This window comes from Tenrec ecaudatus, chromosome 6, assembly GCF_050624435.1.
Source record: "Tenrec ecaudatus isolate mTenEca1 chromosome 6, mTenEca1.hap1, whole genome shotgun sequence".
Classification (NCBI taxonomy): Eukaryota; Metazoa; Chordata; class Mammalia; order Afrosoricida; family Tenrecidae; genus Tenrec; species Tenrec ecaudatus.
The window spans coordinates 164699698-164727355 of NC_134535.1; the positions used below are offsets into that span (position 1 = coordinate 164699698).

General features: G+C 42.9%; 1 protein-coding gene across 2 annotated transcripts in view; it reads right to left on the bottom strand.

Moving 5' to 3' along the window:
- Nucleotides 1-2221: 2221 nt before the first annotated feature.
- Nucleotides 2222-27658, bottom strand: part of NSUN6 (NOP2/Sun RNA methyltransferase 6) — a 46923-nt gene continuing 21486 nt past the window's right edge. For both annotated transcript variants that reach the window (XM_075552457.1, XM_075552458.1), the window contains exons 5-11: nucleotides 24915-25068; nucleotides 20640-20721; nucleotides 17429-17548; nucleotides 14724-14868; nucleotides 8720-8868; nucleotides 5862-5987; nucleotides 2222-2933 (exon numbers count right to left, since the gene is read on the bottom strand). In XM_075552457.1, coding sequence (XP_075408572.1) covers nucleotides 2721-2933; nucleotides 5862-5987; nucleotides 8720-8868; nucleotides 14724-14868; nucleotides 17429-17548; nucleotides 20640-20721; nucleotides 24915-25068 — 989 coding nt within the window. In that variant the 3' untranslated portion in view covers nucleotides 2222-2720. The remainder of the gene's footprint in view (nucleotides 2934-5861; nucleotides 5988-8719; nucleotides 8869-14723; nucleotides 14869-17428; nucleotides 17549-20639; nucleotides 20722-24914; nucleotides 25069-27658) is intronic.

A 27658-nucleotide genomic window follows, 5' to 3' on the forward strand; every position in this document is an offset into this window, starting at 1 on the left:
ACTTGCTGTCGTGGTTCATATCTAGACACTTGCTGTCGTGGTTCATATCTAGACACTTGCTGTCATGGTTCATATCTAGATACTTGCTGTCGTGGTTGATATCTAGACACTTGCTGTCATGGTTCATATCTAGATACTTGCTGTCGTGGTTCATATCTAGACACTTGCTGTCGTGGTTCATATCTAGACACTTGCTGTCATGGTTCATATCTAGATACTTGCTGTCGTGGTTCATATCTAGACACTTGCTGTCGTGGTTCATATCTAGACACTTGCTGTCGTGGTTCATAGCTAGACACTTGCTGTCATGGTTCATATCTAGACACTTGCTGTCGTGGTTCATATCTAGACACTTGCTGTCGTGGTTCATATCTAGATACTTGCTGTCGTGGTTCATATCTAGACACTCACTTGCTGGTATTAACAGAAATGTGCACCAGCATAAGTTCGCTGTAAGGCTGGTTTCCGTATCATTTTTATCTCAGCTTACCAGCACATAAGGTTCTGCAGAGGGTCCAAGACTGAATTGTGTGTTTTTCTTAGAATGTATTGAAGATTGGAGAATGTGTGTCAGATTTTTCGAACAGAAGTGTCACAGGGGAACAGTGGTTCTCTTCAGTCAGCCGATACTTACTGGATAAGTCAAGTCACACATTGTAATCTTAAAGCACTTGAGATATATTTTTCACTCCTTCAGTGTTGTCTTACCAACTAGAAAGCAGTGATGAGAAAAGACAGGTGGTCTCCCAGGTGGGTGGACAGGCAAGGGCCTAGAAAGTACACTTCAAGGATGGGGAGAAGGGATAGGAGAGATTTGGGCGCTGAGGGAACTAGAAGGATGGACCTAAACCATCCTTGGAGAAAGGTGTTCATAAATGCTTCTTCAAAGAGGCCATCTAAAGTTCCTGATTCAAGAGCCCTTCCGATCTTTATAGATTCAATAAGTAATTATGAGAAATCTCTAAAGGGAAACTATGTGGGGGGGAAAACAGAACCCTTAGGCAACCGTTTCCCTTCCCTGTGTTCATGTCCTGGGCAATTTGGGCATTCTGAATAAAAGCTAAGCAAAGCCGTTTGATGTATTTTACACCCCGGCCAGCCTTTAAGCTATTGCTTGGAACGATATAAAATCCAAGCCCACCACCATAGAGTCTACTGTGACTCATGGCACCCCTATAGGACACGGAGAACTGCTCCCTAGAATTTCCAAGACTGTAAAGCTTTATGGGAACAGTAAGCCTCATCTTTCACATTCGGAGCAGCCAGTGGCTTAGAACTGCAGACCTTGTGGTTAGCAGTCAATTAGTCAGACAAATAGTTAGCTGAATTCACTACTGTTCTTCTATATCCCACTCCAATTCAATAGCATAAGGAGTGAGTTTCTGCCCTGCGCTCTCATCATTCAGTGAAGGTCATGTGGGCATGTGACAGATTCAGATATTGCCAAGATGCAGATCCAGAATCCTGTTGCAACTGGTTGATACTTAAATGAGAAACAATTAGACCGACAGAAAAGCTACTGTAATTACTATTTTCTTTCAGAATTTTCCTAATAATTCTCTGGTTAAGGATATTTACTAGCTTCCATAAGCATTGGTCCTAGTGAGAACTGAACAAAGTCAGGGGTCTCTTGGTGAAGACAGGCCTTCTAGAACTGGGTTATCTTATGTGATTTAGTGTCAGGAACTGAAGGTTTTGCTTTAGAGAAGGTGATGTCACAAAAGAGGTGAATTCCTGGCCTGATGTGTTTACAAATCTTATCTAAACCATGGGTTGAATGAAGCCAGGTTAGGTCTGTAATCAATGAAATGGCAGGTGTCCACACTGGACACTTCTGTGCTTTGGATGACATTGTTTTTGCCCGAGTTCAGATTTTATTTTGAAGTGGTCACTGTCTCTGGATCTATCCAGCCTCGTGGTCCCGGTGGGCATTTCTGAGGGGGATGTTCTGTGAAGTTGCTTATGTTCCGCAAGAGCACAAGGCCCACCTGCGTCCCAGGCCAGTGCCCGGCTGCCTGGAGCTGACTTCCCTCTTGCCTACCAATGTCGATTCGCTTTGTATCATCAGTGGTGCACGAGCTATGAAAAGGTACCCCACTTAGAACATTTCCACACTTTTTCAATCTGCAAGTGAAGGAGATCCTCACTTTATGTTAGGTTGACTTCATTAAAAAAAAAAGAACATATTGAAGTAAGACTATAATGAAAAAGGAATACAGACTTCATTTGAAGGAGCTTTAATTTGCCAGCGAACAGGCAGAAGAGTGGTTATTCCGGTGATTAGCACAGAGTGAACATGACACACGTCATGCCTGGGACTCTTAAGGAACCAGTCCTGTCACGGTCGTCAGGAACAGCACTTCTTTTATAATAAATGTAAATATTGCCCACTTATTCCCTTGTGAGATTCACTCACGTATGCTTTAGACAGCTATAGGCAGCTCCTTTTCTCTAAACCCGTAAAGGAAAAGATACTTTGACGACATAAAATACCACCACCTACCATCCCCTTCCCTGCTTCCTCTGGGTCTCTTGATCCCTTTGGAAACAGCTGCCAGTCTTTCCTGCTTCCTCGGCAATGGAGTCATCAGTCAGTTGGCTGACAACGCACCATGGTTTGAAAAACACACACACACACACACACACACACACACACACACACACACCACACACACCCTCCCCAGAGCGAATGTTGAGAATTTTAATTTCTGAGAACTCTTCTATGTGCTTTCGCATTTCAGAAATTTTGCAATAAAAAAACCTATACAGTCCTTGTTCGCCAACCAGATGACGTCTTCTATTCTGGCGTCTCCGAGACAATGGATGTCAGTGTCCTGTAACGGCACAACAGATGGATCGAATCGCTGCAGCTGTTTCAATTGTGCAAATGATAGGCCAGCACCCATCATCCCTTCTCCCCCGATCTGCGGGTTCTGTGGAGAGAAAAAGGGTAAGTGTGGAGCGGCGTCCCTGGAATTAGCATGTGAGCCTCCGTACAATTTAATGTGAATGAGAAATTGGAAAGTGTCTGACCATGTCTAACCTGTACCAAAAAATAGGAAAAAACGAGTAAATTCTATCGTGTCTGTGTGTGTGTGTGTGTGTGTGTGTGTAGAGTACACACGCTAGTTTTTCAGGCAGTAATTCTTCCACTTTGTTCATTCAGTGAACGAGTATCTCTTACGTGACATCTTATGTCACATTTGCTTATCACGTCCAGTGACACTACAAAAGGCCTGAGCTTCGTACGTAGAAACCCACGGATTCGAATTGTGGCTCTGGCAAAATTCAGCTGTGTCTCCACAAGTAGTAACTGTACTTAACGCTGGTCTCCCCATCTCTCACATACCTGACAAGCCTCAAGACTTAAATGAAGAATGTACTCTGATGCACAGCAACAGGTAAAGTTCAGTTATGTCTACCAGATGTCTCCAAAACCCTGACAGAAGTACCGTAGGCATCTTCCCACTGAAATGCCTTAATCATCCATACAAACTAAATGGGATGTCTTGTCTTTTTAGTTTTTTGAAACGTCTGAGAGCAATAAATGCTAGAAAGGAATACACCGGTCATGGCTGCATCCACTGGTGTAGGGGAAGACAGACTCACAAGGAATCCAGTGATGCAGACAAACCCTTCCTGCAGAGGGCCCCCGATTCCAGCTAATTCACCATGGCAGACACTTGCTTATGTGTTGGGATATTTTGTCCAGGCATACACGTAAGAAAACACACTTGTATTATCCCTATGGAAAAAGAGACTTTCTACATTTAGGCATACAACAGTGAGAGAAAGAATGGAAGGAAACACATATATGTATGTAATATGTGTATATAAATGAGGAGACTTTAAAAAGTTCAATGCAAAACAAGATTTAAAAGCAATTAAAAATTTCCCATGAATATTTTGAAGTGCTCTCATGCTCATGCACACACACACACACACACACACACACACACACAAAATTCCAAGTCTGACATCTTCCCTCCACCCACGTATATTATAGACCCTCATTCTCTGGGTCTAACTAACTACCATCTCCAGATTGCTTTTTATTTATACATTCCAACTATAAACTAGAATTATGTACAAGAGAATACTAATGTTAGATGTTCAATGTATCTGAATACAATTAATACAAACATGATTAAGATTTCAGCTTAACCTCAAACATCTGAGGCCAAATATAGAATCTTAAATGTCATTTTAAAAAAACCATACTGAAAATTTAATACTAAGTAGCATCGATCTGTTTAAAGATTACACATCCTAGAAACAAATAGTGAGAAAGCAATCTCCTGCGCTTTCCCCCTGTGGCCGGCCTTTTATATCCCACGGTTACCAAAGCCTGCTCGCTCGGGCTTTGATGTGACAGGAAGGAAAAAGGGTCAACATTCTCTACATTAGACAAATATCGGACTGGGAGGAGGGGAAAAGAAAACTTTAAAAAACAAAGCTCTGAGTATTATGAACAATAGCTCCAAGTGGAATAAACATATAACAAAAATCCACCTAGTTTCCGTGGCTTGCAGACAGAGACCTGTGGATCCATCACAAGACCGTGTTGGTCAGAAAGTGGGGATCCTCTGTGAGCAGTCTCTCAAAACTCACTGCCAAGAAGTGTCCCTCTAGGACAGTAGAACCGGCCCTGTGGGTTCTGAGACGGTAACTCAATGGGAGTAGAAAGCCTCAGCTTTCTCCCTGGGAGAAACTGGTGGTTTTGAACTGCTGACCTTGCAGTGAGCAGCCAGATCCCTAACACCAACAACGCTCCTATGAACAGTCTTAATGATTCCCGTTTTTGTAGTATTTGTTTCCGAAATTTTGCTTGACGTCTTTCTTTATGCCACACTCTGTTTACTACCATGCAGAAGTTTCTGTGATGAATCAGATTAAATAGAGACAAAAATTTTTAAAATGTGTTGCCATGATTTCTATACTGCCCAAACACCATATCCTTTTCCTTAAACATCCTAAACAAGGTTTGTGCTGTCCCAGATGATAGTCCATGTGCTGGCTGGGATTTGCTTTTGTCTTTGTTACTTTGTTGCTCAGTTAAACATGTCTTTCTCTGTGATAGAGGACCGGCTTGCATTTTTGTTAGACTTGTAGCTTTCAATGGAGCCGGTCTTTTAACACAGTGGTTCTCAACCTGGGGGTCCAATGACGCTTTCACAGGGGTCGCCCGATTCATAACAGTAGCAAAATGACCAAGTAGCAACAAAAATAATTTTATAGTTGGGGTCACCACAACATGAGGAACTGCATGAAAGGGTCAAGGCATTAGGAAGGTGGAGAACCACCGCTCTAATGGCCTGGTCAGTTCTGTGTGTGAGGATCCCGATGCTGGCTGTGTGTGAAAAGTCTAAATTGCAAGCAGTAGCATTGAGTGACTTTCCGCCTTGTAGTTCAGTACCACTCTGTCACACTTCCAAATCACTACTCTCCTTCGCCTCTTGCTGCTCCCATTACTAGCACTGGTTTTGCTGCATTGGAGAACTATGATTTTGAAAGAAAGCTACATAGATAAATCATATTCAAGAGCTATGCTACTGATGAGACTGGATGTTGCTGCCTATGAGTGGAAGTGTAACGATCATACGGTCCATTTTTAGAGAGTACAACACTGTACATGGATTAGCTGTCGATTCAAACGATCAAGACAAAGGTGTTATGGGTTATTTAAGCATGGTACCATCATACGCCTGTCACTGCAGTTGCTTTTTATGTAAGAGACATGAGACACGGGCTGCACATGGGAAGCGGTGGCGTCCACTCTGCCTTACAGGATCATGGATATGTCTGCGGTCCGAGGTTACTCAGGTGGCTATGAGGTAGGTAATTCACAACTGTCTTCTTACCTGGGGCTGCAGCTGAAGGCAGGGAAAGGATCTGAGGGCCCAGGCAACTTGCTCCTCGTTTTCTGCCAGCGTTATGGTGCACGTGCTGTACACCAGCACGCCCCCTGGCTTCAGCAGCTGAACAGCCTACAGAAACATGCGTACATTAGACACACATCCCGCAAGTCCAAAGAGACCTTTGGAGAGGTTTACTAGCATCCTATCTGATAGCGTTCAAGTGTTAGGGATAAAAGAACAAATTCTCCATGAAAAGGATTCTTTCTCTAATTAGAGTATATAATCCTGCAGATTTAATGCATTTCATTACCTTGGAGCTGTTAAGTAAGTCCAAGAAGACCAAGACATTCCTAAATAGCATCATCCCATTTCAGGGATTTAGACACCATTTCTAGGTTGAGAATTCACAAAGATCCACTTTGACACTAGACGTATTTTGTGAACTGCAGACTCATATCTGCACTAGCCCTTCCAACATTTCTACTGACTACCAAAAAGGCATTTAAAATTTGACGTATCTAACACTAAGCTCCGATCTTCCCTCCCAGGGCTACGGGACCAGCAGTCTCCCTACCATCCAGCTGTGCAGGCCCCAAGTCCTAGTGGTTATCCTTATTGCCTGTTTTACAAATCTTTTACTAACAGAAAACTCTACTGGCTCCACCTTCAAAATATACACAGAAGTTGGCTTCTTATTCACTATTTCTACTGGTATCACTCTAGTCCAAACCTCAATGATGCTCTCTGGATTGCCAAACAGTCTCCTCCATCTCCATTCATTCCGACACTGTACTCTCAATATAGCAGGGAGAATAGCCATGTGGAAACGTGTCACCTCTCAGCTCCAAGCCCTACCCATTTCTACCCTCAATTATCTCTGAGGCTCAAAGCTGATGTCTTGGCAGTGGCTTACGGCCCTACACTGACCAGCGCTCTCTGCTCCATCTTGACCTCATCTCTTACACTCCGCGACAGTAGCCTTGTGCTGCTCCTGGCAATATGAGGCACACACATGCCTATCTCAGGAGCTTAGCTCAAAAAGCTCTTCACGGCCCGCATGCCTGGCTCCTTTGTAATCTGATTTGTATTTTATTGGGGTCTCTCCTTTTCCACAATGCTCTCCCTAACTACACTGTAAGAAGCTGCAATTGTTTGAATTCAGCACTGTTATCTACCTTCCTCTCTTCAGCCCAGGATTGTTACCTGATCGCATACTAAGCAACTTACACATCTGTTTGTTTTCCTCCCCAATTAGAATAGAAACTATCAGTAAAGAAAGGCAGAGTTGGTCTATCTTGTTTCTTCGCTACTCTATGGTCAGCCCATAGAATATGTAGAGGTGTTCAATGAATATTTGTCAAATAAGTTCAAGAAATTAGGTTTTACTCAAAAAATGAATTGGTCTCCAATAACAACAGTTGGTATTTTCAAATTCCCAAATGTTACCCTTTAAATGCTGTGAATGAAAATCTTTGGGGAAAATATAAGTCTACTTTCTTAACCTGCATATGCTGATCAAAATTTTGATTTGGGTAGTATAAGACAGCTACTCTGCCGAACACTTTGGCATGGGGTTTTCTCTAAATCCTGTCACAACCATTAGGTTATCCCCACTGGGGTGCCCCTAACCAGCCAGAGTTATTGTCCTCGCTTCTTAGAAGCAGACAGTTCTCTCCTTAGTCACTAGTTCTTTAATGCTTCCCCCACCCCCACCCCATCCCCCCACTATCATGCTCCCAATTCTACCTTACAAATCGGGCTAGACCAGAGGATGTACACTGCTACAGATAAGTGCTGGAAACAGAGGGAATCCAGGACAGATAAAACCCTCAGGACCAACAATGAGAGTATCAATACCAGGAGGGTAAGGGGGAGTTGTGGGGAGAAAGCGGAAAACGATTACAAGGATCTACATATAACCCTCTCCCAGGGGAACAGACAACAGAAAAGTGGGTGAAGGGAGACATTGGACAGTATAAGGCATGACAATAATGTTTTATAAATTTTCAAGGGTTCATGAGGGAGGTAGGGAAAAATATGAGGAGCTGATACCAAGGGCTCAAGTAGAAAGAAAATGTTTTGAGAATGACGAAGGCAGCAAATGTACAAATGTGCTTGACACAATCGATGGATGTATGGATTGTGATAAGAGCTGTATGAGTCCCCAGTAAAATGATTTTTTAAAAAAGACTCTGTATAAGATAATGGTAATCCACTACCTGAACAATCATTTTATACAAAAGGAGACACCAGGAAGCAGCAACTTCCAGCAGCAGAAGAAATGTCTCTGACAACTGTAGAGACCAAACAATGACAGTATACTCAATCTTGTGAAAGCTTATGTATGTACAATGAGAGAACTAGAAGAAATAAAGAAGTCATCTTTGAACAAATGCTATCCATATTGTGTGAAATCCACTGACTAGTTTTTCCAAGACTAAGAGAAGAAATCTTCAAACGGTCTGTCTGGGTTTCCTCTGACAGAGTGAAATGTTTTTTTTTTTTTTGCCTCTCTTGGTCTTCTCCTTCTAAGTTGTTATCTGAGATGACCCAGGAAGAAATACACTTAGCCCTATTTAAAAAAAAATGTAATATTATTTTATAGTTAGTGCTTTGCATGAATTACTAAGTAATTGTTGAGACTAATTGTGTGTGTGTTTAATAAAGTCAAGTCCTTGGAAGGCCCTAATTAGTTTTTAATGCCAATAAATAAATAAATAAATAAAATTTCAATGTCTAAAAGAATCACAGTGAAGAAATGGGGCAGTCACCGTTAAAGGAATGCTACCTGTATTTAAAGCCAGGTCCCCTCAGTCTTTGGAACTATCAACACAGCACAGATCATCACATACCACACGTACCACAGAGAAGAGTTTTCGCTGTAATGGTTGGTATGATGTCACCTCCTTCAAAGTCCAGGTACAAGCCATGTTGGGTCTCTGGCCCAGTCCACTGCAGGGTGCGTCAAGAAGAATTCGGTCAAAAGATTCTGGTAAGAATGGAGGTTTCCCTGTAATGAAAATGAACAATGAATTTGCTATTTGCCCTTGCAATCAAGAAGCAATGAACAGGAAATATAAAGTCACAATTTGGAGCTGAGTGCACAGAAAAACTATTTCTACCTTTCTTAGGAGTAAGCTTAAGCTAGTTCTAATGAAATGTTTATTATAGTATAGTAAAAAGGTTAGAAATGAAGTTATGACAATTTGGAAAATTTTTTAGGTTACTTAGTGCAAAGTAAGACCCAATTAAATGAGACCATATATCCCCCGACTTCAGAAGTCATGATTCATCTGAGCTATTATCTGGAATTAATTCACCAGACCAACACAGGGCAGAAAAGAACAAAGATACACAGAAAAGGCCACGGGGATCATAAAGCCAAGAACTAAACTTATAAAACTCTTAGTAAGAAAATGTAGGAAGATAACCTCATTACACTAGACTAGCCAATAGGTGCCTAGGTATGGCAACAAAAGCACAAATGATGGAAGGCTTATGTATTGAACTTTATCAGAATGTAAACCTTTGACGCTCCAAAAGACAAGAAAGGGACTGAACACCCCCACAGACTGGGAGACAGCCCACAAAGGAAGAAGCCCTCGTGGTACAGTGGATACTCGTGGGGCTGCGATCCACATGGTTGGCAGCTCAAAACTACCAGGAGCAACTTGGGAGAAAGGCTGGGCTTTCTACTCCAGAAATGGCTACAGTCTCGGAAATCCACAGGGAGTGGCTATGAGTCAGCATCGTCTCCATGGCAGTGAGCCCACAGAAAAGGAGCCCTGCTGGCGCTGTTGGGGAAGCACTAGATGGCTAAGTACACGGTCACAGGTTCAAATGGACCAGCGACTCTCTACTGGGAAGATGAGGCTGTCTGCCCCTCAAGGTTGACAGCCTGAGAAAACCCCTCGAGGGCCACTCAGAGTGGGGACGGACCCAGTGTCAGTGGGTTACAGCTGATAAGGAACTTGTACTTAGGAGATATTAAGAGCCCTTAAAATTCAATACTGAAAAGACAAATCGCTGAATCAGAAGTGGGAACACCCAACAAGATGGTTATAATAAAAAAAGAAGTGACAAGTGATTAAAAAAAAGTTGTAGTAGGAAAACCCTCATAAGCTGCTGCTGAGAATGTACGATGATACGGTTGTATTTTATACAACAATCTTGCAGTTCTTTCAAAGGTTAAATGATAGAGTTACCTTCTGAACCAGCAAGTCTGCTCCAAGTACCCCAAAGAAATAAAAACAAAGTATTGTCCACATAAAAGCTTACACACGGATGTCCCAATATCAGCACATTCCTATGGCCCAAACATACAAACAATTCAAATGTCCATTGGATGATGACTTAAAAAACAAAAGGTGGTACATTCACACACTAAAATAATACTTAACCCTAAAAAGTAATTAAGTACTGAGACAGGCTAACCCCAGATGGCCCTGAAAGCATTACAGTACAGTAACGAAACTGATCAAAGAGGTCCATGCATTGCTTGCTTCTATTCATATAAAAGTATGATCCCATTGATAGAAAATATGCAGAAAAATAAATCTCTCGAGATAAAAAGCAGAGTAATGGTGGTCTATGGCTGGAGGGTTGACTGCTCAGTGGGTATGAGGCTTGTTTTCAGGGTGATGGAACGTTCTAAACTCTATTGTTATAACGACATTTCTGTGAATATGTTACACACCATTCAATGAGTGAATGGTATGGTATATAAAGACAAACAAGATTAGGATTTTATTAAAGCTGGTGCTGCAATATTCGTTTAAAAACAATCTTTATATTCATTATAGAGAATGATAAAAATTTCCCCTCTTTTTTTAGCAAGAGATACAATTTGGAGCCCTGCTAGTGCAATGGTTACACTCTGAGCTACTAACCACAAGGTTGGCAGTTCAAAAACACCAGCTTCTCCTAGGGAGTAACAGGGCGTTTTTCTCCCTTAAAGAGTGACAGTCTCCGAAACCCAGAGGCAGATCTACCCTGTCCTGTGTGGTCGCTAGGAGGCAGCATCAACTCGGTGGCCGTGAGAGACAATTTGATGTAGTTTAAAATTAGACAATTTGCAAAAAAATTTGCAAAAAAACTAAGATGACAAATGATATAAATGGCACTGTGTTGTTACAAAAAATGGACAAAAACATCTTTCAAGAACTGAGATTTGAGTCCTTATACTACCTAACAGAAAACAACTTGTTCTTTCTATAAATTTCATTTCTGCAAGACAAAATAGGATTTAGTCTGCTGCTTACAAAAGTTCCCTGTTGATCTGGATTATCTTTACTCTTAATAAATGAAAGCTAACTAAATATAACTCTCTTCTATCTCTACTTAAACAGAATTAAAATTATCTTGCTAAGCCATATAGGAATTTTAACCATATTAATGCAATTTATGTAACAGGTAAATATCACCTGGAAGTAAGTTTGCAGAATTTCTTTAATTTCTAAGTCTGTGTTCCTATTATTCCTGTCTTCAGTTAACAATCTATTATACATATAAATTAAAAATGTGTTACTACTAATAAAAAATAATTTAAGATTATGGAACAAATAGTATTTTCAAAAGATTACTAGCACAGTATCTTTCTGGTTAATTGCTCTTATAATCGACACTGACATTTCTCATGTCAAGAAATGGTGCCCGTGTTCCTTCACCCTTATTTTGAACACCAGTTAAAGGGTGCTCCATGACTGTGGCCTCCTCGGTCACAGGTAGCAGTGCAGAGTTAGAGAGCTGCAGCCAGGGCCTCTTGGCTTGCCCACCTGGAACCTAAGCAGCATTGTTGGAGAAAGCTAAGGCCACGTGGACAGGCCACGTGCAACTCCCAGCCAAGACCAACCATAAGCCTCCATGAATATGAAAGAGAAGTCCTTGAAGAAGACTTTGAAGGATCCAGCTCCTTCTGCCACCATGCAGCTGTAAATGGATGACTTTGCCAAAGCGAGAGCCACCTAGCTGAGCACCTGGCAACATCCTTTCTCCACAACTGTGGGAAATAGCGAGAAAATGGTGGTGGTTTTAGGCCACAGGAAGTGTTCACATGATTTGTAATGACACTCGACTGTCAGAACACACTGCACAGGAATCGAAATGGCCATGCAACTTGCCATCAGAGTAGTTTCTGATTCACGGAATCAAGCATATGTTTTTGTTTATGCGATAGTTAAGGTTTATTGTGCCAACCTGGCCTTTAAACAAATGTGAGGTTAATTGACGGGCAGTGAGATAAATGGCTCGGTAAGCCTCGCCTTTCTTCTTCTCTGGTCTCTTGTTCTCTGATGGTCAGAATAGTGTGTGGCTGCCTTAGCTAGTTCCCTGCTTCAGCTGGCAAGGTTCACTTCCTGTGGGGAAGCCCCATGGACCTACCCTGATGTAGCCCTGGGTGCTGGCGCACCTGTGTGGAGACCCCTGCCAGCGCTGAGATGCTTACACGCTCACTGATTCGTCTTTCCTCCTGCAGTCGGTGTCATTGTGTGTGTTTTTTGAGATGGAGGAAGACTTTGTAGATCAGTGTCACACATGTGGGCTAATGTTAGACTGGATTGGGATGCTTTCTGAATGTACACTTAGCCTTTCTATAAAACTCTCTCCTACATACATAAGAGTTTCTGTGGATTTGTTTCTCTAGTCGACCTAGACCAACCCAGCTTGCCACCTCCCCCTCACAGCTCACTTCCTGCAGTGAGTCCATGCTGATGCCCAGTAAGCCGATGGGATAGGGCCAAATGGCCCCTGTGAGTTTCTAAGTCCAGAACACTTTACAGGAGCAGAAAGTCTCCAGATGTCTGATTTTTAAAAAGAGAAGAGACAGACAGCCTGTGTTGTAACAAACCTAAGTGCCTGCCAAGACAGAGACACAGAGGCAGAGGGAGGATGACCAGGGGAAGACAGGACTGAGAGTTATGTTGTCCAAATCCAAGGCCACATGGAGGCCAACAGGAAAGGATCCCTCCTCCCAGGCGGGCCTTCTTCAGAAGACCATGGCCCCGCCCAGATCTTGATTTGGGATTTCCAGCCTCCAGAACTGCAACAAGAGACATGTTTGTTTTCCGCTGTGGTGCTTTGTCATGGCAGTCCTGGGAAACGCACCCCCTCAGCAGAGACACCAAGGTTAGGTTGATTTTTCACTTTACCACTGAGATCTCGCCGTCTAATGCGGCTCTCCCACCTTGATGGAAACCAGCAGCTCAGCAATTAGGTCGCAATCGTGTGACGGGTGAATAAGAAAATTCAGTGATGAGATACCCCAAGTAGCTCATGAAAGTACCTTAGGATGGCCTTCAAGATGGCGACCCCTCTATCACTACTGCTCCTGCCCTAAGACCCACCTATTGTGATGATCACCTAACTCCAACGGGAAAGGAAAAAATGAGCGACATACCAGCGTGTGCAGTGTGATCCTCACAGATGATCTGGAGCCGCCTACGAGCTATTCTTATAAACTACTCTGTCTACACAGACCAGACAGAGAACGAGTACTTTGTTCTGGGGTTCTCTAGAGGAGCTGCAAACGGGGCGGTGGGATCAAATCCATGCCCGCACCTTTTCAAAAGGTATGTTATGAAGCTGATGTACAGTTACCAATAAGCACTCTGGGGGAATGAGTGGTACTTAGTACACCAGAGCGTGCTAGCATTACAACATGGCGCATCACGGGGATTTGACAACTGCAGTTCTGCGGCAGGGTAGTGTATTATTTAGTGTATTACCGCTCACTGCCAACAAAGCACCTTTCCCTGCATGGGTCTGGTGAGAGGGTGGGGGGAGATACGGATAGCGTCCACCTGTGAGTAACTCGGAACAGGCTGCCCTGGAGCGCCATTCTGCTGTGTCGAAAGGAGCCTCTGAAAAAGAGTAGGAGGGGTCTTACTGCCAGGAAGAGCCAGGAGCGGAGCGCACCCTCTGGACCCAAGATCCCTGTGCAGTGGACCTGTGGATCCAGAAGGCAGCCACAACCTCGGAGGAGCAACAGCGGAAACGGGAGCCGCACGGAGGAGGTAAATCTGAGCGCTCCCATACGGAAGGCTGGCTTGCAGGGGGTGGGGAGGAGGGGAGGCTCTGCGCACATAATGGGGGAAGTGGAACTTGCTGACTCATGGAAGTGGGGCTGAGTGTCTTTGGGCTTGAGGCTTGCTGGAATGAGGTGCTTCTGGGCACTTTGTGCAGGAAGCTGGGTTTGCTGACCCGTGGAGCTTGAGCTGAAGGGTTTCCGGTTGAGGCTCACAACAAAGTGGCATGCCCTTGGAGCATTTATTAGCAGACCTGAGAGAACGTTGTCCACATGCCCTGAGCATTTCTTACCAGCATCGTCACCTGGTAACTCCTTAAAAACCCCATTAATCATGCATTTTCTCTGTGAGCTCTCTGTACCCACTGCGATGGCTACTGGAACTCAGAAATCAGGGAGAGAACACGAATGAAGACACCGCATTGGCTGTCAGCGACATGTAATCCCAACACAGGCTATGTGACAGTCTTCCTCCCGTCCCTGCTTCATTTCTGATCCCCACACAAGAAGCTAAAGACAAACACACTCTCTAATCGTAAAATTGAAAGTCTCATATAAAATCTCAAAGGCTTCTTTTTCTTTAACCTTCTGAAACAAACCTTCTGAACTAAACTCAGACACATTCCGAGCACACAGTGTGACCAAGTCTTGTGTATGTGTGTGTGGGTTGCTAACACCTGGTGATCTGGGTGAAATGAAAAGCAGAAAGATTTCTCTTACAACAGATTGTCACATATCCATGCCCAAGTTTGAATAGCTGACGGATATTTGGGAAGCGAAAATGCGCCTGTTGTTTGTCTGTGGCAGTCAATTATGGAGAGGATTTCAAAGAAAATCGACCTCACCTCCTGTGTCCTCAAGCATCTCAAGCCGAAGGGCTTTTGTGGCATCAAAGCAAAAAGCCCTGATGGAAGTCAGTCCCAACAGCACAGCATTCTGCTTGATTTTCTCAACTTTGCTGGCTATTTTATCCAGAGCGATCACTTCTCCCTAACAAACAAACAAACAAACAAACAAAATAACCCACAGAAATCGTGTTCATCCAAAGCAGTCATGAAAATGATCAATATGAAAAACTCATGAAAAACTAGTCTTCCGCTTTCCCACTCTCACCTGAGATTTAAAGCTGAATTTGTTAACCAAATATTCATCTAAATATTTTACGAGCTACACACATAAACAACTTAATGAACTGAGGCAATTAACACCAAAAAATATAAGCTGAGATACATTATATAATAGCAAAATGTTCTAGATGAAATTACAATTTCATCTTGACACACTAGATGTTTATTCCCCACCCCCTGACCGGAAAATATTGCTTATTCATCCTTTGAAAGTCTTAAGAATCATCAAATATGGCGTAAACAATGGATAACCTGGTCAAGTCAGCTATCTGGCACTTCAGGGTTGAGAATACAGATAAATAAATTAGTGAGAGCAGAAGGCCTTCACTAGCCTTTGATGGAAATGCTTTACTAGAGCAAATGTTTGGAGAATGATGATGGCAACAAATGTACAAATGCGCTTGACACGATGCATGGATGTGTGGATTGTGATAAGAGTTGTACGAGCCCCCAGTAAAATGATTAAAAAAAACAAATAAGAAAAGCTTCACTAGAAAGCCTTTCAGAGACAGCTTTTTATTCCAGAAAGGGTTGTCTCGAGTAATTTTTCCCTCTTTGTAAATTAGTACCACGGAGATAATGACCTAGTTATCTGGGTTCATAAGACTGTATACATTGGAGCTAATTCAGAAAAGTAGCAACTGCTCCACTCTTCTCCCCTTTTTAAGGTCTTCCCGTGGCCTGTCTGATAGCCATGGCCTTGAACCCACCCTCAACCCTCAAGTTCCTCTCTTGCACATACGCCCAGGACAGAAGTGCAATCATGGGTGAATGCACTTCTCGTCCAGCTCCAGGTCTCTCCCACATGGCTGAAAAGTTCAAAGCCTTACCAACTGCGCTCACTGGAACCTCGTGCTGCACCAAATGCTGTCACATCTCACCTACTGAAGGGTACTGTTCCAGCAGTTTTCCCTCTTTCCCAAGTGCTGCCAACTTCCACTTCCTCATGTATCATTCACAGTGGCCCAGAAACGTTCTTTTGTCATCCTAAAACCTTATCCCAACAACTCTCTACAGCTCCGATCCGTGCCACACTCCCCCCACATCAGCGTTCTCTCTCCTCACGTTCTCCAATGATGCTCCTCCTCTCCGTCGTTCTGAAAACCAAGCAAACACCAATGATCTACACGGTGCTAGATCCAGTGGTGAAGTTAGTCCTCGCCTTACCTGGCTACCAGCAACGCTAACCTCTCCATCCTCCTTCGACGCACGTCTTCACATGGCGTCCAGGGTGTCACATTCTCTTGGTTGTCCTCCCGTAACACTGGCCATTCCTTCTCATGCTCCAGCCTCGGGATGTTGGTCTGTCCTACCCATGAGCCTCAGGGCCCGACCGCCGCTGTATTCTGTTTCCACTCCTCCAAGCCTCTGGCTTCCATAGTAACCCGTATGTTGATTTCCAAATCTATTATCTGCAACTTAGGTTTCTCTCCTGGGCCCCCATCTCAAATATTCAATTGCCTTCACATCGCCACACTCTTGGAGATTTCATTTTAGTGTGCTCAAAGTTGAATTTCTGATTTCTCAATGCAAACTTGGGCCTTCTTTTTAAAATCATTTTATTAGGGGCTCATACAACTCTTATCACAATTCATACAACATACATACATCAATTGTGTAGAGCACATTTGTACATTCATTGCCCTCACAATTTTCAAAACATTTGCTCTCCACTTAAGCCCCTGGCATCAGGTCCTCATTTTTTCCCTTCCCTCCCCCCTCCCTCATGAACCCTTGGTAATTTATAAATCATTCTTTTGCCATATCTTTCCCTGCCCTATGTCTCCCTTCACCCACTTTTCTGTTGTCCGTCCCCCAAGGAGGAGGTCACATGTAGATCCTTGAAATCAGTTCCCCCTTTCCAACCCACCCTCCCTCCACCGTCCCAGTATCACCACTCACACCACTGGTCCTGAGGAGATTATCCGCCCTGGACTCCCTGTGTTTCCAGTTCCCATCTGTACCAGTGTACATCCTCTGGTCTAGCCTGACTTGCAAGGTAGGATTCAGATCATGATAGGGGGGAAGCACTTAGGAACTAGAGGAAAGTTGTATTTCTCATCGTTGCTGCATCACACCTGACTGGCTGGTCTCCTCCAAACATGGCCTTCTTTAGCTGGCTCTGTCTAGCAATGATCCCATTCTTTTACCTCTTCAAGGAAAACATCTTAGAGGAGTTGCTCTTGACTACTCTCTCATCGTATTCTATCATTGTATCAACAAACTGGTCATTCAAGGAGTCTTTAGAAACTGTCTTCAAAAAGGCAAATTTCTACTGAATTTAGTGAATAATGATGGGCATCTCTGAAGTGTCTTCACTTTGGCTTAATTTTACACACATTCAGAATTCAAACATGTACAAAACGGTTCAGAAATGACACAGAGTTCTACCTTCTCCGCTGAAATATGCGATACAGTCTCACCTGATCACGCATCAAGGCTGCAATGTGTGTTGTTTTGCCTCCTGGTGCTGCACATAAGTCTAGAATCCTCTCTCCAGCTTGAGGGCTCAGAACATGAGCTACTACAGCAGATGGCAAATTCTACATGGGGCGGGAGGGGGGGAGAAAGAACCTGCCAATTATTCTAACTCATCTTTAATTTGATTGAACACAAAAAAACTTTTGGGGCCTATCGAGTGCAGCATGCTTAGACCTACCAAGAGCACAGGTTTTATTAGTTTATGACTATCAGGGAATTCATCATTTCCAAGAATATTCTGTGATCTCTCTCTCTCTCTCTCTCCAATTCAACCTGGATTTCTTACCTAATAGCACTGTCTTCTGGGTGATAGGTTATAGACTGAAATGGGTCCCCCAAAAATGTGTTGAAGTTTTATGCTGATAACTATAAATAGGGTCCTGTTTGGAAATAGGATTCTTATTGTGTTACTAATTCATTAGGGTGGGTACTATAGAGTATGGCGGGTCCTGAACCTAATCACTTCTGAAACCAAAACACCAGAGTCAATTCTGAGTCACAGTGACCCTATAGGGCAGAGCAGAACTGCCCCTGTGGGTTTCTGAGGCTGTAACTTTTTACAGCAGTAGAAATCTCAAGGGTGTCTTTAAGCGAGTAGGACCATCGTGCATGCGCACGTGTGCACACGCACGCATGGCAAATGCCTTGTGCAGCCCTGTCTATATGCACAGAAGGCCACTCTGCTCAGCTGCAGAAACTAGAAAAGAGGCCCATAGAAAAAACAATGTAGCTAAAATACTTGATTTGAACTTTTACTCTCCAAAAGTCAAAGACAATGAATGTCTGTTGTTTTACAGTCGCCCATTTGCGGCATTTCTGCTGTGGCAGTGTTAGCAAGCTAACACAAAACGATACAACGCACACATTTCTCTTCATTCTAATGCCAGCGGCTCTTCATATTTTGGATGCCAAAGACCTCTTAGAAATGAGAAATTTCAGACCCCCTTTCCTGAAACCGTGTAAAACTTTGCAAATTCAGGTGCCTTACCATGGAATCTCCACTTAAGGAGCTTTGTTCTGTCCTGCTAAGGGCACATTTGGGCCCCTCTCGCCTCTTTCCCCCATCCCACCACATTTCACTATGAACATGTACGGTGTGAACACATTTTAGCTGTCTCTGATGGGCACCTAGAGAGGTATTAAGATTTTACCGCTGTGACACACCTCGTTGATAGGAAGTTACAGCAAGTCATTAACCCGTTATTAATTTTAATGATCTAATAGCTGCTACTATAGGATCAGACAGTCCTAAACAAGATAGATAGAGCAGTACCACAAAATAATTAACTTTTAAAACTATATGGCCAGGAAAGAAAACTATAAAGACTAACAAGAATGAAACGAATTTCCTTTGAAAGCTTAAAGTTTTTCCATTTACTCTCCCATCCAAATCCTGAACGCTGTTCTTTATTATAGCCTCAAGGCCTGGGGGAAGGTCCCCAAACTCTTGACTGAACTCAAGTTCATCCCTTGAAAACAGAAATCAATGGTGAATAAGGAAATAAAGATTTCCCCCTTTCATAGAAATAGGAGGCATTTAAAAATATAACAATAATTTAGGCACCTGAAGAGCAATCCTGTAACACTAACTCAAAAAACAGTTAACTTGTTACCTACAGATAGTATATCTCAACAAGGTCTAGTTTATTGCAAAATTTATTTTTTAAATGAACTCCAATAAGAAAAAGCTAACGTATGCAGATAGCTCTTATGGGCCCAGTGATTCTTTAGAGATGGCTGGCATAGGCTTCACGCCTAACAATGCTATTGCTTCTGTTAGACGCCACCGAATCCGTCCTGACGTACAGTGGCCCCCTGTACCAGAGAGGGATCCTAGCGGCTTGTGTATCCAACAGGGAACCAAGGAAAGAATTCTGCAGCCTACTGTTTCAAAGGCAAGAAAAGTGGAAGTCCACCACCAGAGAGATTACTCAGCAAAAGGGAACATTTCTATTAGGCAACTTCAACAAAACAGAGCGCACAGATGGGGGCAAGATGAGAAGAAATAAAACTTGACTGCAGAGAGTAACTGAGAATCTGCCACACAGAATACAGTACACAGGACAAAATGACAGAATGCCTAAAAAACCAGTTAGCACGGTACTTGATGTGTTAAATATGCAAAAGATATCTCTGTGGTGAGGGGGTTCTCAAAAGTTAGCATTCCCTGATTTGTGGTACCTGGGTGCATATCATTCTGTAAAACGCCTTCATCTCAAAACTGTCCGGGACTTGAAAACAAAAGAAAAGACAGAAACTTTCTTCAAGAGTGTCATCCTGGATTTGGTCCCCACACAAAAAATAAGGGCATCTGGGAGAAGAAAGAGGAACAAAAGTGAAATCCAAATAAAATCTGAATTTACGTCACAGAGCCCTAACAAGGTTGGTGTGGTGCACTGAGTTAGCTGACACGGCTCTGCGGAGCACAGGCTTTGTACCTCCCGCTTCTCTCAGGATTATAACAACAACAGCAACCACCACACCTAGCCAGCAGCCGAACACTGACCAAGGGAGGGAGCATCCAGACTAAAGTAACAAACACACGCCATCAAGTCAATTCCACCTCATCCTACGCCTACAGGACAGGGTCCGACTGTCACCATGGCAACGCATCTTTCCTCAAGGAGCATCTCGTGGGTCTGGACAGTTGGCATCGCAGCGTGTCACCCGACACCTGAGCTCCCTAATGTCCACGAAGGGCTTAGTCCACAGGTAAACAAGGTCCCTGGTAAAACAAACCATCACCAAATTGATAACCACCTGCCAGAAAACTGCTCCTAAGAAACCACTTGATTCTCCTGTAAAGTCATCAAAGAGCACGTACAGGTGTGCTAATTATGAAAGGTGTGCATTACTTCCAAAGTGAAATATTCTTAGATACGAAAACAGCAGTTGGAAGAAGTTACTGTTAAATCATTCTTGGGCAAAAGTGGGTAGAAAACTGTTAAAATCAGTTGACAAGAGAAAAAGAAAGTAGTAGGTTTTGTTACATACTGCCGAATCCAAGGTAGATGGTGGGGTGGGGTGGAGTGGGTATCAGACTACAAGAACACATATTAGAAATGAAAAATGTAGCACGCAACCTTAGATTTTAAATAATGACCTGAAGGATATGTTAAGGGTACTAAGTATTTCACTTTTATAAACACTTACCTGTAAAAATAAGTAATTGGGCAGGACGTGGTCGAAGGAAGGGCTGAGGTACACTGGTTCTGTCATCCTTATGCCTATGCCCCTGAGAGGAGGAGATCCAACGTCAGTGCACAGAAGGTAGGTAGTTCAAGTTGTGAAACTGTGGTTCTGAGCAAAGCCAACATAGCAAGTCCAAGGTCTCCTGTCTTGTAAAACTTCTTTTACTCAACACCAAAATACATAAAATACACGTGAATTGCTTTGAAGGTTTTAAAAGACCAGGCAGATAACTGAGAAAGATAAAGTTACAAAAATGTTTCACTAGGTTTCTTTGTTGATTTGCATAGATCAAAAAGAGGACAAAAAAAGGGCAAAGAATAGCTGAATACTTTTTTTTTTGATGATTCATTCTACTCTAGTTGGTAACATACCTATGATTACTGTGATTAGCTTTTCGATTCAGTGAATGCTCTGTGAATGAGTCAGTTTCCAAGCCACTTGTATGAAAACTGAAAAAAAAAATGCTTCACATCATGCTGATGCTAAGCAATGACAAAAAATCTAGTGTTCTCCTCCAATGGCTTCATAGAATAACCGCTCCAGACTAATTCCTAGGAACCTACAAGAGCCTCAGCTGACCCTTTGGGTCAAGATGGCAGAAAGGTCCATCTGAGAGAGGGTGTCAGAGGCCCCGGCACAGGGCACAGAAAGCATACACAGAGTATTAGAGAAAGTCTCCACCTGGGCTGGTGGTGTAAAAGATCAAACCAAAGGAAGCAAAAAGAAAAAGGAAACGGGGACAGGGGTGGGGGTTGGAGATCCAAACAGAGAAAAGTACAATCTAATTATACAGGCCAGGGTAAGAACCAGGGCTTCGACCAGGTAGAAGACACAAGCAAAGACGAGACCCCATGTATGAAGAGCAACAAGAGGGCCCGCAGCTACAGCATGGCAGACAAGTGCCTAGGAAATCTAGCTAGCTGATGAACTGGTCTTGGCAGAGAAGCATCGGCACAGATGATTTGTGCCCTGCTTGTGTAGGCACGGCCAATTAGAGTGAAACAATTTCTGTACATATTAGTGCACTAAGAGCGTGAGACTAGGAGCGCCCCCCAGTGGAACTGTGGCCTCATCCTTTCATTTACAATCAGCTAACTCATCTTCTCCCTCTCCCTATCAGCGTTACCTTCTCACCTCGGTATGCATCCTATTTTAAAATCAGGTTAGGCCTTGCTCTCTCCTCGCTTTCCTCCCGCCCCACCACCCACAAGTCAAGTCAAGTCACTGCAGTCACTTCCCATGCAGTTCTTACTTCCAGTGGTAGTTACATCATTTCACATCAACTTGAAATACATAAAGTGCCGGGGTGGTATCCCACCTGTCAATCAGGTCACAGCCTGAAGGTGAGTCCTTATGGGCGTGGCCTTCTCATAAGGAGAGGCCTGGGAACTCAACTCTCCTCCCTCTCCCTCTCTTTCTCACCCTCTCCTTCTCCCTCTCCCTCTCTGTCTCTCTGCCTTCCCCTTCCTGATGGCAGACACTGATGGTGGCTAGAGTCCTGCGATGCATCCACTGCCACTGGATCCACATGACTCTGCACCCATCAGTCTGAGATCTCCCTGCGTTCTGCATCATTGCATGCGGCTGCGTGAGTCTGAAGAGGGACTTATGGGCTTGAGTTGGACTGGGCTGGGATGTTTTCTTGATACATAATTCTCGACATAACGCTCTTTCTTACAAATACATGAGTGTCACTGGATTTGTTTCTCTAGTCAACCTGGCCGAACACACTTCCTCCCTACCCATCGTCCCTGCAAAAATACACCAAGGAATCTTCTGAAATGTCACAGTCTCATATTCAAAAGTCAATCTTGAGTTGAGACACCTATTGCTTTTACCCTGATCAATAGCCCGCATCCCGCCTAGAATCTAGACTTACTATTGAATGGCTTGAATTCCAAGACATGGTCATTCTTTGTAATTTTAATAACTTTCTGACTTGTCTGTGTCCAGTCATTCAAAACAGACGGAAGCTTTAACATTTCATTTGCCCGACCTACTGCTTGAAGTTCTCGTCTCGCTTTAACTATTCTTTCTGACCAGGCAGGCCAGTACCTTTGCATCCATCTACAGACTATTTGACTTCACGCCTAGGAAAGATCATTTCAGCTAATTGTCGTTCAGCCGTGGGATCACACAGGGGTTTTTGTTTTGATTTTTTGTAGTGAAATAATATCTCCTGTAAAAATGTACAAGCTCTCTTATCATTCAACAATCTGTTGGTAAATTCATCTACTTCTATGATGCTAGGAAGGATTCGATCCACTTTGAAATGAAAAAACCAAGAGGAAACAAAACCCCCCAAGAAGTTGCAGTTAAACCGGTTGATTACAAGGATCTACATGTGACCTCCTCCCTGGGGAATGGACAACAGAAAAGGGGGTGAAGGGAGACGCCGGATAGGGCAAGATATGACAAAATAATAATTTATAAATTATCAAGGGTTCATGAGGGAGGGGGGAGTGGAGAGGGAAGGGTAAAAATGAGGACCTGGTGCCAGGGGCTTAAGTGGAGAGCAAATGCTTTGAGAATGATGAGTGCAATGAATGTACAAATGTACTTTATGCAACTGATGTATGTATGGATTGTGATAAGAGTTGTATGAGGCCCTGATAAAATGATTAAAAACAAACAAGAGGTTGCAGTGCCCACAATTGAATAACAAGAGCATTGGCATTAACAATTTTAAAGAACGTACATAAGAAAGTGCGTATACCAGGAGTCATATCCTTGTTATGGAAGCATGCCTTTTCTACAGACAGACTAAAATGATCACAGAACTGAATAAAATAAGTTAAAACCACCAGCTGTGTTTTTGTCTTTGAAGAGGCTGCCTTCTACTGTCATCAGCAAAAAAAAAAAAAAAAAAAAAAAGCAGGACTCAGGAAGGTGTGTGCCCGCAGAGAGAGTACCTGGCAGAGCACCACATCAAGTAAGAAAACAGCATAAAGAAGAACCACTGACAAGCACCTAAGAGAGGCCATCAGGAAACCGTGTTTTGTTAGGAACTCACAGACAAAAGATCAACGCGTACAGGAGAGGGTTCCAAAAAGCTCAAAGAAGAAAATTAAATGAAAAGGGAATTGTTCCGAGACTTTTTATAGCCTCCTGGCATCTATTCTTTGTATTCATAATGCCTTCTGCTGTTAGCTGCCGGGGAGTCCATTTCAACTCATGAGCAGAACTAACTGCCCCCCAAGCTTTTCTAGACTTGATCTCCAAATTAGCCAGTTGGAAAGTCAGCTAAATTAACTTCAACTGGAAACCCAAATTGCTGCACCCTGATTCTAGAATCACTGATGCAGATCAGAGCATTCATGGGTAAGTTCACAGTTTTCAGCAGGCCTCGGAGAGCAACCAGCTTTGCCATAACGGAGCGGTCCAGAAGAACTCCCAGAACAGGCTGAAAAAGCTAAGGCAAGAATCGACTTGCCCATAGGTTTAGTTCACTAGCAGGAGAGATGATTTAGAACTAACTATATTGTAATTTAGGAGCCCTGCTAATGACAGAGTCGGCAGTTCGAAACCATTAGCTGCCATCATGGGGAAGAGATAAGGCTTTCTACTCCTGTAAAGATTTTAGTCTTAGAAACTACAGGGGCAATTCGACCTTGTCCAACAAGGTCAATGAGTTGGAATCCATCCAATGGCAGTGATTTGAATGCATATCTTTTAACTCTCTTTGAACAAATTCAAACACACAATTTTATCCATAAATATATTCGGGTGTATGTTGTGTTCTGGCTAAATTAATTTATAATTTCTTAATGTTAATTTATATTGAAACCGTAAGTCTGTTCTTTCACAAAATGAGAATGTTAGAAAAGATCTGGAAAGATCATGAAATTCATTCTCTATCAGAATTCTCTATAAATACTATTGAAAGATGTAAAAATATCCAAATCACTGAAATTCAAAAGGAAAAGGAAGATTTTTATTTTTAACAATTACAGTGTGAATGTAATTACCTTACTTGGGCTCTCCAATTGGGACCATTTTTTGGCTTTTACCTAAAAACATTTTCCTCCCAAACGCTGGAAACATGAGTTAAACAGTATTTTACCAGTTGAATTTAAACCAAAAAATGTTCTTAGTAAAAATGCATCTATCTATCTATCTATCTATCTATCTATCTATCTATCTATCTATCTATCTATCTAACTATCTGAATTCCTTGTAAGTTTCTTTGAACCGGAATAAGCACACTGTCCCCACACCCAGCTCTGGATGGCTTACTTTAGTTCAGGCATCCCACTGAAGAGGTCGCTTCGGCTGAAGTCAGAAATCCCATTTCCAAGAAACACTTTGGGCCCATCGAATTCTTTGGCTCCTCGCTTACATTTTCCTTTGATATCAGAGTAGACAGAAACAACATCTCCAGCTTTCATAACTAGAAAAAGAAGAACATTAGATTAGACTGTTCTCTGTTTGGGTGTGGATTTGGTGCAAATCTATACTTTGCGACAGAATTTGACAGTTCATGGGAGGTATGAACAGTTCACTGTCACAGGAAATCTGAATTTTTACTTTCAAGTTTTCCCCACAATAGATCTGAGGATTTTGTTGCTGTTTGTTTTTTCAGGGGAAATAAAGAAATAGACTTCCAATCATCCTAGCTCAAAAGTCTGCAGCTGAGCGGAAAGTGAAGGGTATCCTGCATTTCAGTCATTTCCCGCAAATCTAATGTTCCTGGAGAGATCTTATCAATCTTACCTTTAACGCAATCCTCAAAGGTCTATATTTCCTTTACAAAGATTCCTCTCCAAAAAATTTCCCAAATTTTTTAACCCTGATGCTATTGCAGGTGGTAGTTAACATAACAAATTTAATGATAAACATAAACATTCATAATTTACATATACATGCAAGGGAGCTTCAAAAAGTTTTTTGGGGAAAAACCCCAACATCCTTTTATTTTTTGAAGTTTCACCAGCACTTTATCCACGTGTCACAAATTCAGAAATTCACTCATGTCAAGAAGAGTTGTGCACTGTCCCCATATTCAATTCTAGAACCTTTTCTTCTTCTGTGTAGTCATTGCTATTTGTGTAATTATTATTCTTTCTCATTGTGGCAAAAATATACACAACTGAGCATTCTCCAATTCTACAACTTCGACTTGTATAACACAGTGTCATTGATTATCCTCTTTGTACTGCACAGCCACTGCAACAGGCTTTTCCAAATTATGCTACCGCCATCAACACAATCAAGATCCCTGTGCAGCAACAACTCTTGCCCCTTCCCCTCGGGTAGCCATTGATCAAGTTTGTTTATGTGGGTTTCTTTCATGGTTTGCTTGATATAATATTCACATAGCATATATTTCAATGCTTCAATCGCTTTTAAAATCACAAGCAGTTCTAGTGGCTCCCTCCCTCCTCCCACATTGACTGCTCCCCAAATCCCCTCACCTTCCTCTCTCCCATCCCCAACCACTACCTCTCCTAGAAACCCTTGCTTTAGTTGTTACCTCTTTATGTGTCTACTCCTTCTGTGCTTCGCAAACTAGGCAACCCAACAGAAACAATAAAAAATAATAATGTGGTAAAGATAGAGTAATATTATAAAGATAAAATAACACATAATGGGTAAGAAAGAAAAGACCACCATCAATATATTAAAAAGCCAGGGAAGAAATTTTTGTCATGGAGCAAGCAAGAAATACTTGAGCCTAGAACAAATTCAGGTTGGGTCAAGAGTAAGGTCAACTGACCAAGTACCAAGTTCAATCCTGCGTAATCAACTTTACAGTGCTCTCCGATAGTCTAGCTGTTCCAGACCTTTGGCTATACCAGAGGGGGTCTGCCAGAGGCCTCCTATGACTAGATCCTCTGCAGATGGGTTTTGGGCTATCACTGTCCCCCACAGCCTTCTGTAAATCGGGTGTTCACAATTTAAGTTCTGATACTTTTTCCTTTATCATATTTGGATTTTGTTATCGTCATCTTTGGATCACACAGGGCGGTATGCTTCTTCAAAATGGACTCAGTTGACTCCTGACTTACGCAGATGGCTGCTTGTTTGAATACGAGCCTTTAAGACCCCAGAAGACACGATTTTGATTGAGAACCAGGCACCATCTGCTTTCTTCCCCACACGTTGTCATAGCACCTTTCTCTTCAGTATCATTTTATGAAGGGGAGCTTCCAGCAGGGCCATGTTGTCAGAACTAACTTCTCAGACTGGGGCTAGAGTTAAGTGGGAGCCAAGAATACCTCTGCTTGTCCACAGGATACAATGACTCTGGGTTACTTTGACTGTCATAATACATGACAAAATCAAAACCCCATGAAGACCACCTACACCAACAACAGGAACCAACCAACCAGCAACAAACAAACAAAAACCCATACAAACAAAAAACGAAAACACCGCCAATCATGCCCCTGAGGTATAAGGCAATTGCACTGATACATCAACAATGTTCCCAAGGACACAGCCCTTAGACAGGGTCTGTATGAGCAGCCTGTGCAAATGGAGTTCCACCGGGAGCAAGGACCCAGGAGTTGTTGCCCGACCGACTCAGTTCCATCCCCCATTCCACTGAGCTCTGCTGACCCCAAGCATGGGGGAAACGTCCTGGATTATTTCTAACAAGTGCAGATCTCTGCCCAACAGATCAAAATCTGTCATATCACTGCAAGGGGGCATCGAGGTACTAAATATCTATGGTGACTCCGGGTTCCTTTCCACTGGATACCCACCAAGCCAGGGGTTCCTCCGAGGTCCAATGACCACCATTTCTATAGTCCTGGGGCAGCCACTCTCTGCTTCCTCTCCCATCCACACACCAGAGGCCTCATTCCAGAGTGCAGGCAACTTCAAGGCAGTGCATCCAGCCAGGCCTCTATATTAGGTTCTTCTGATGCAGCTCCTAAAAATCCACTGTCTTTCAGTTCCATTTTTCCCATGAACTTTTTGAAGCCCCCTTGTATACACACACACACACACACACACACACACACACACACATTTTT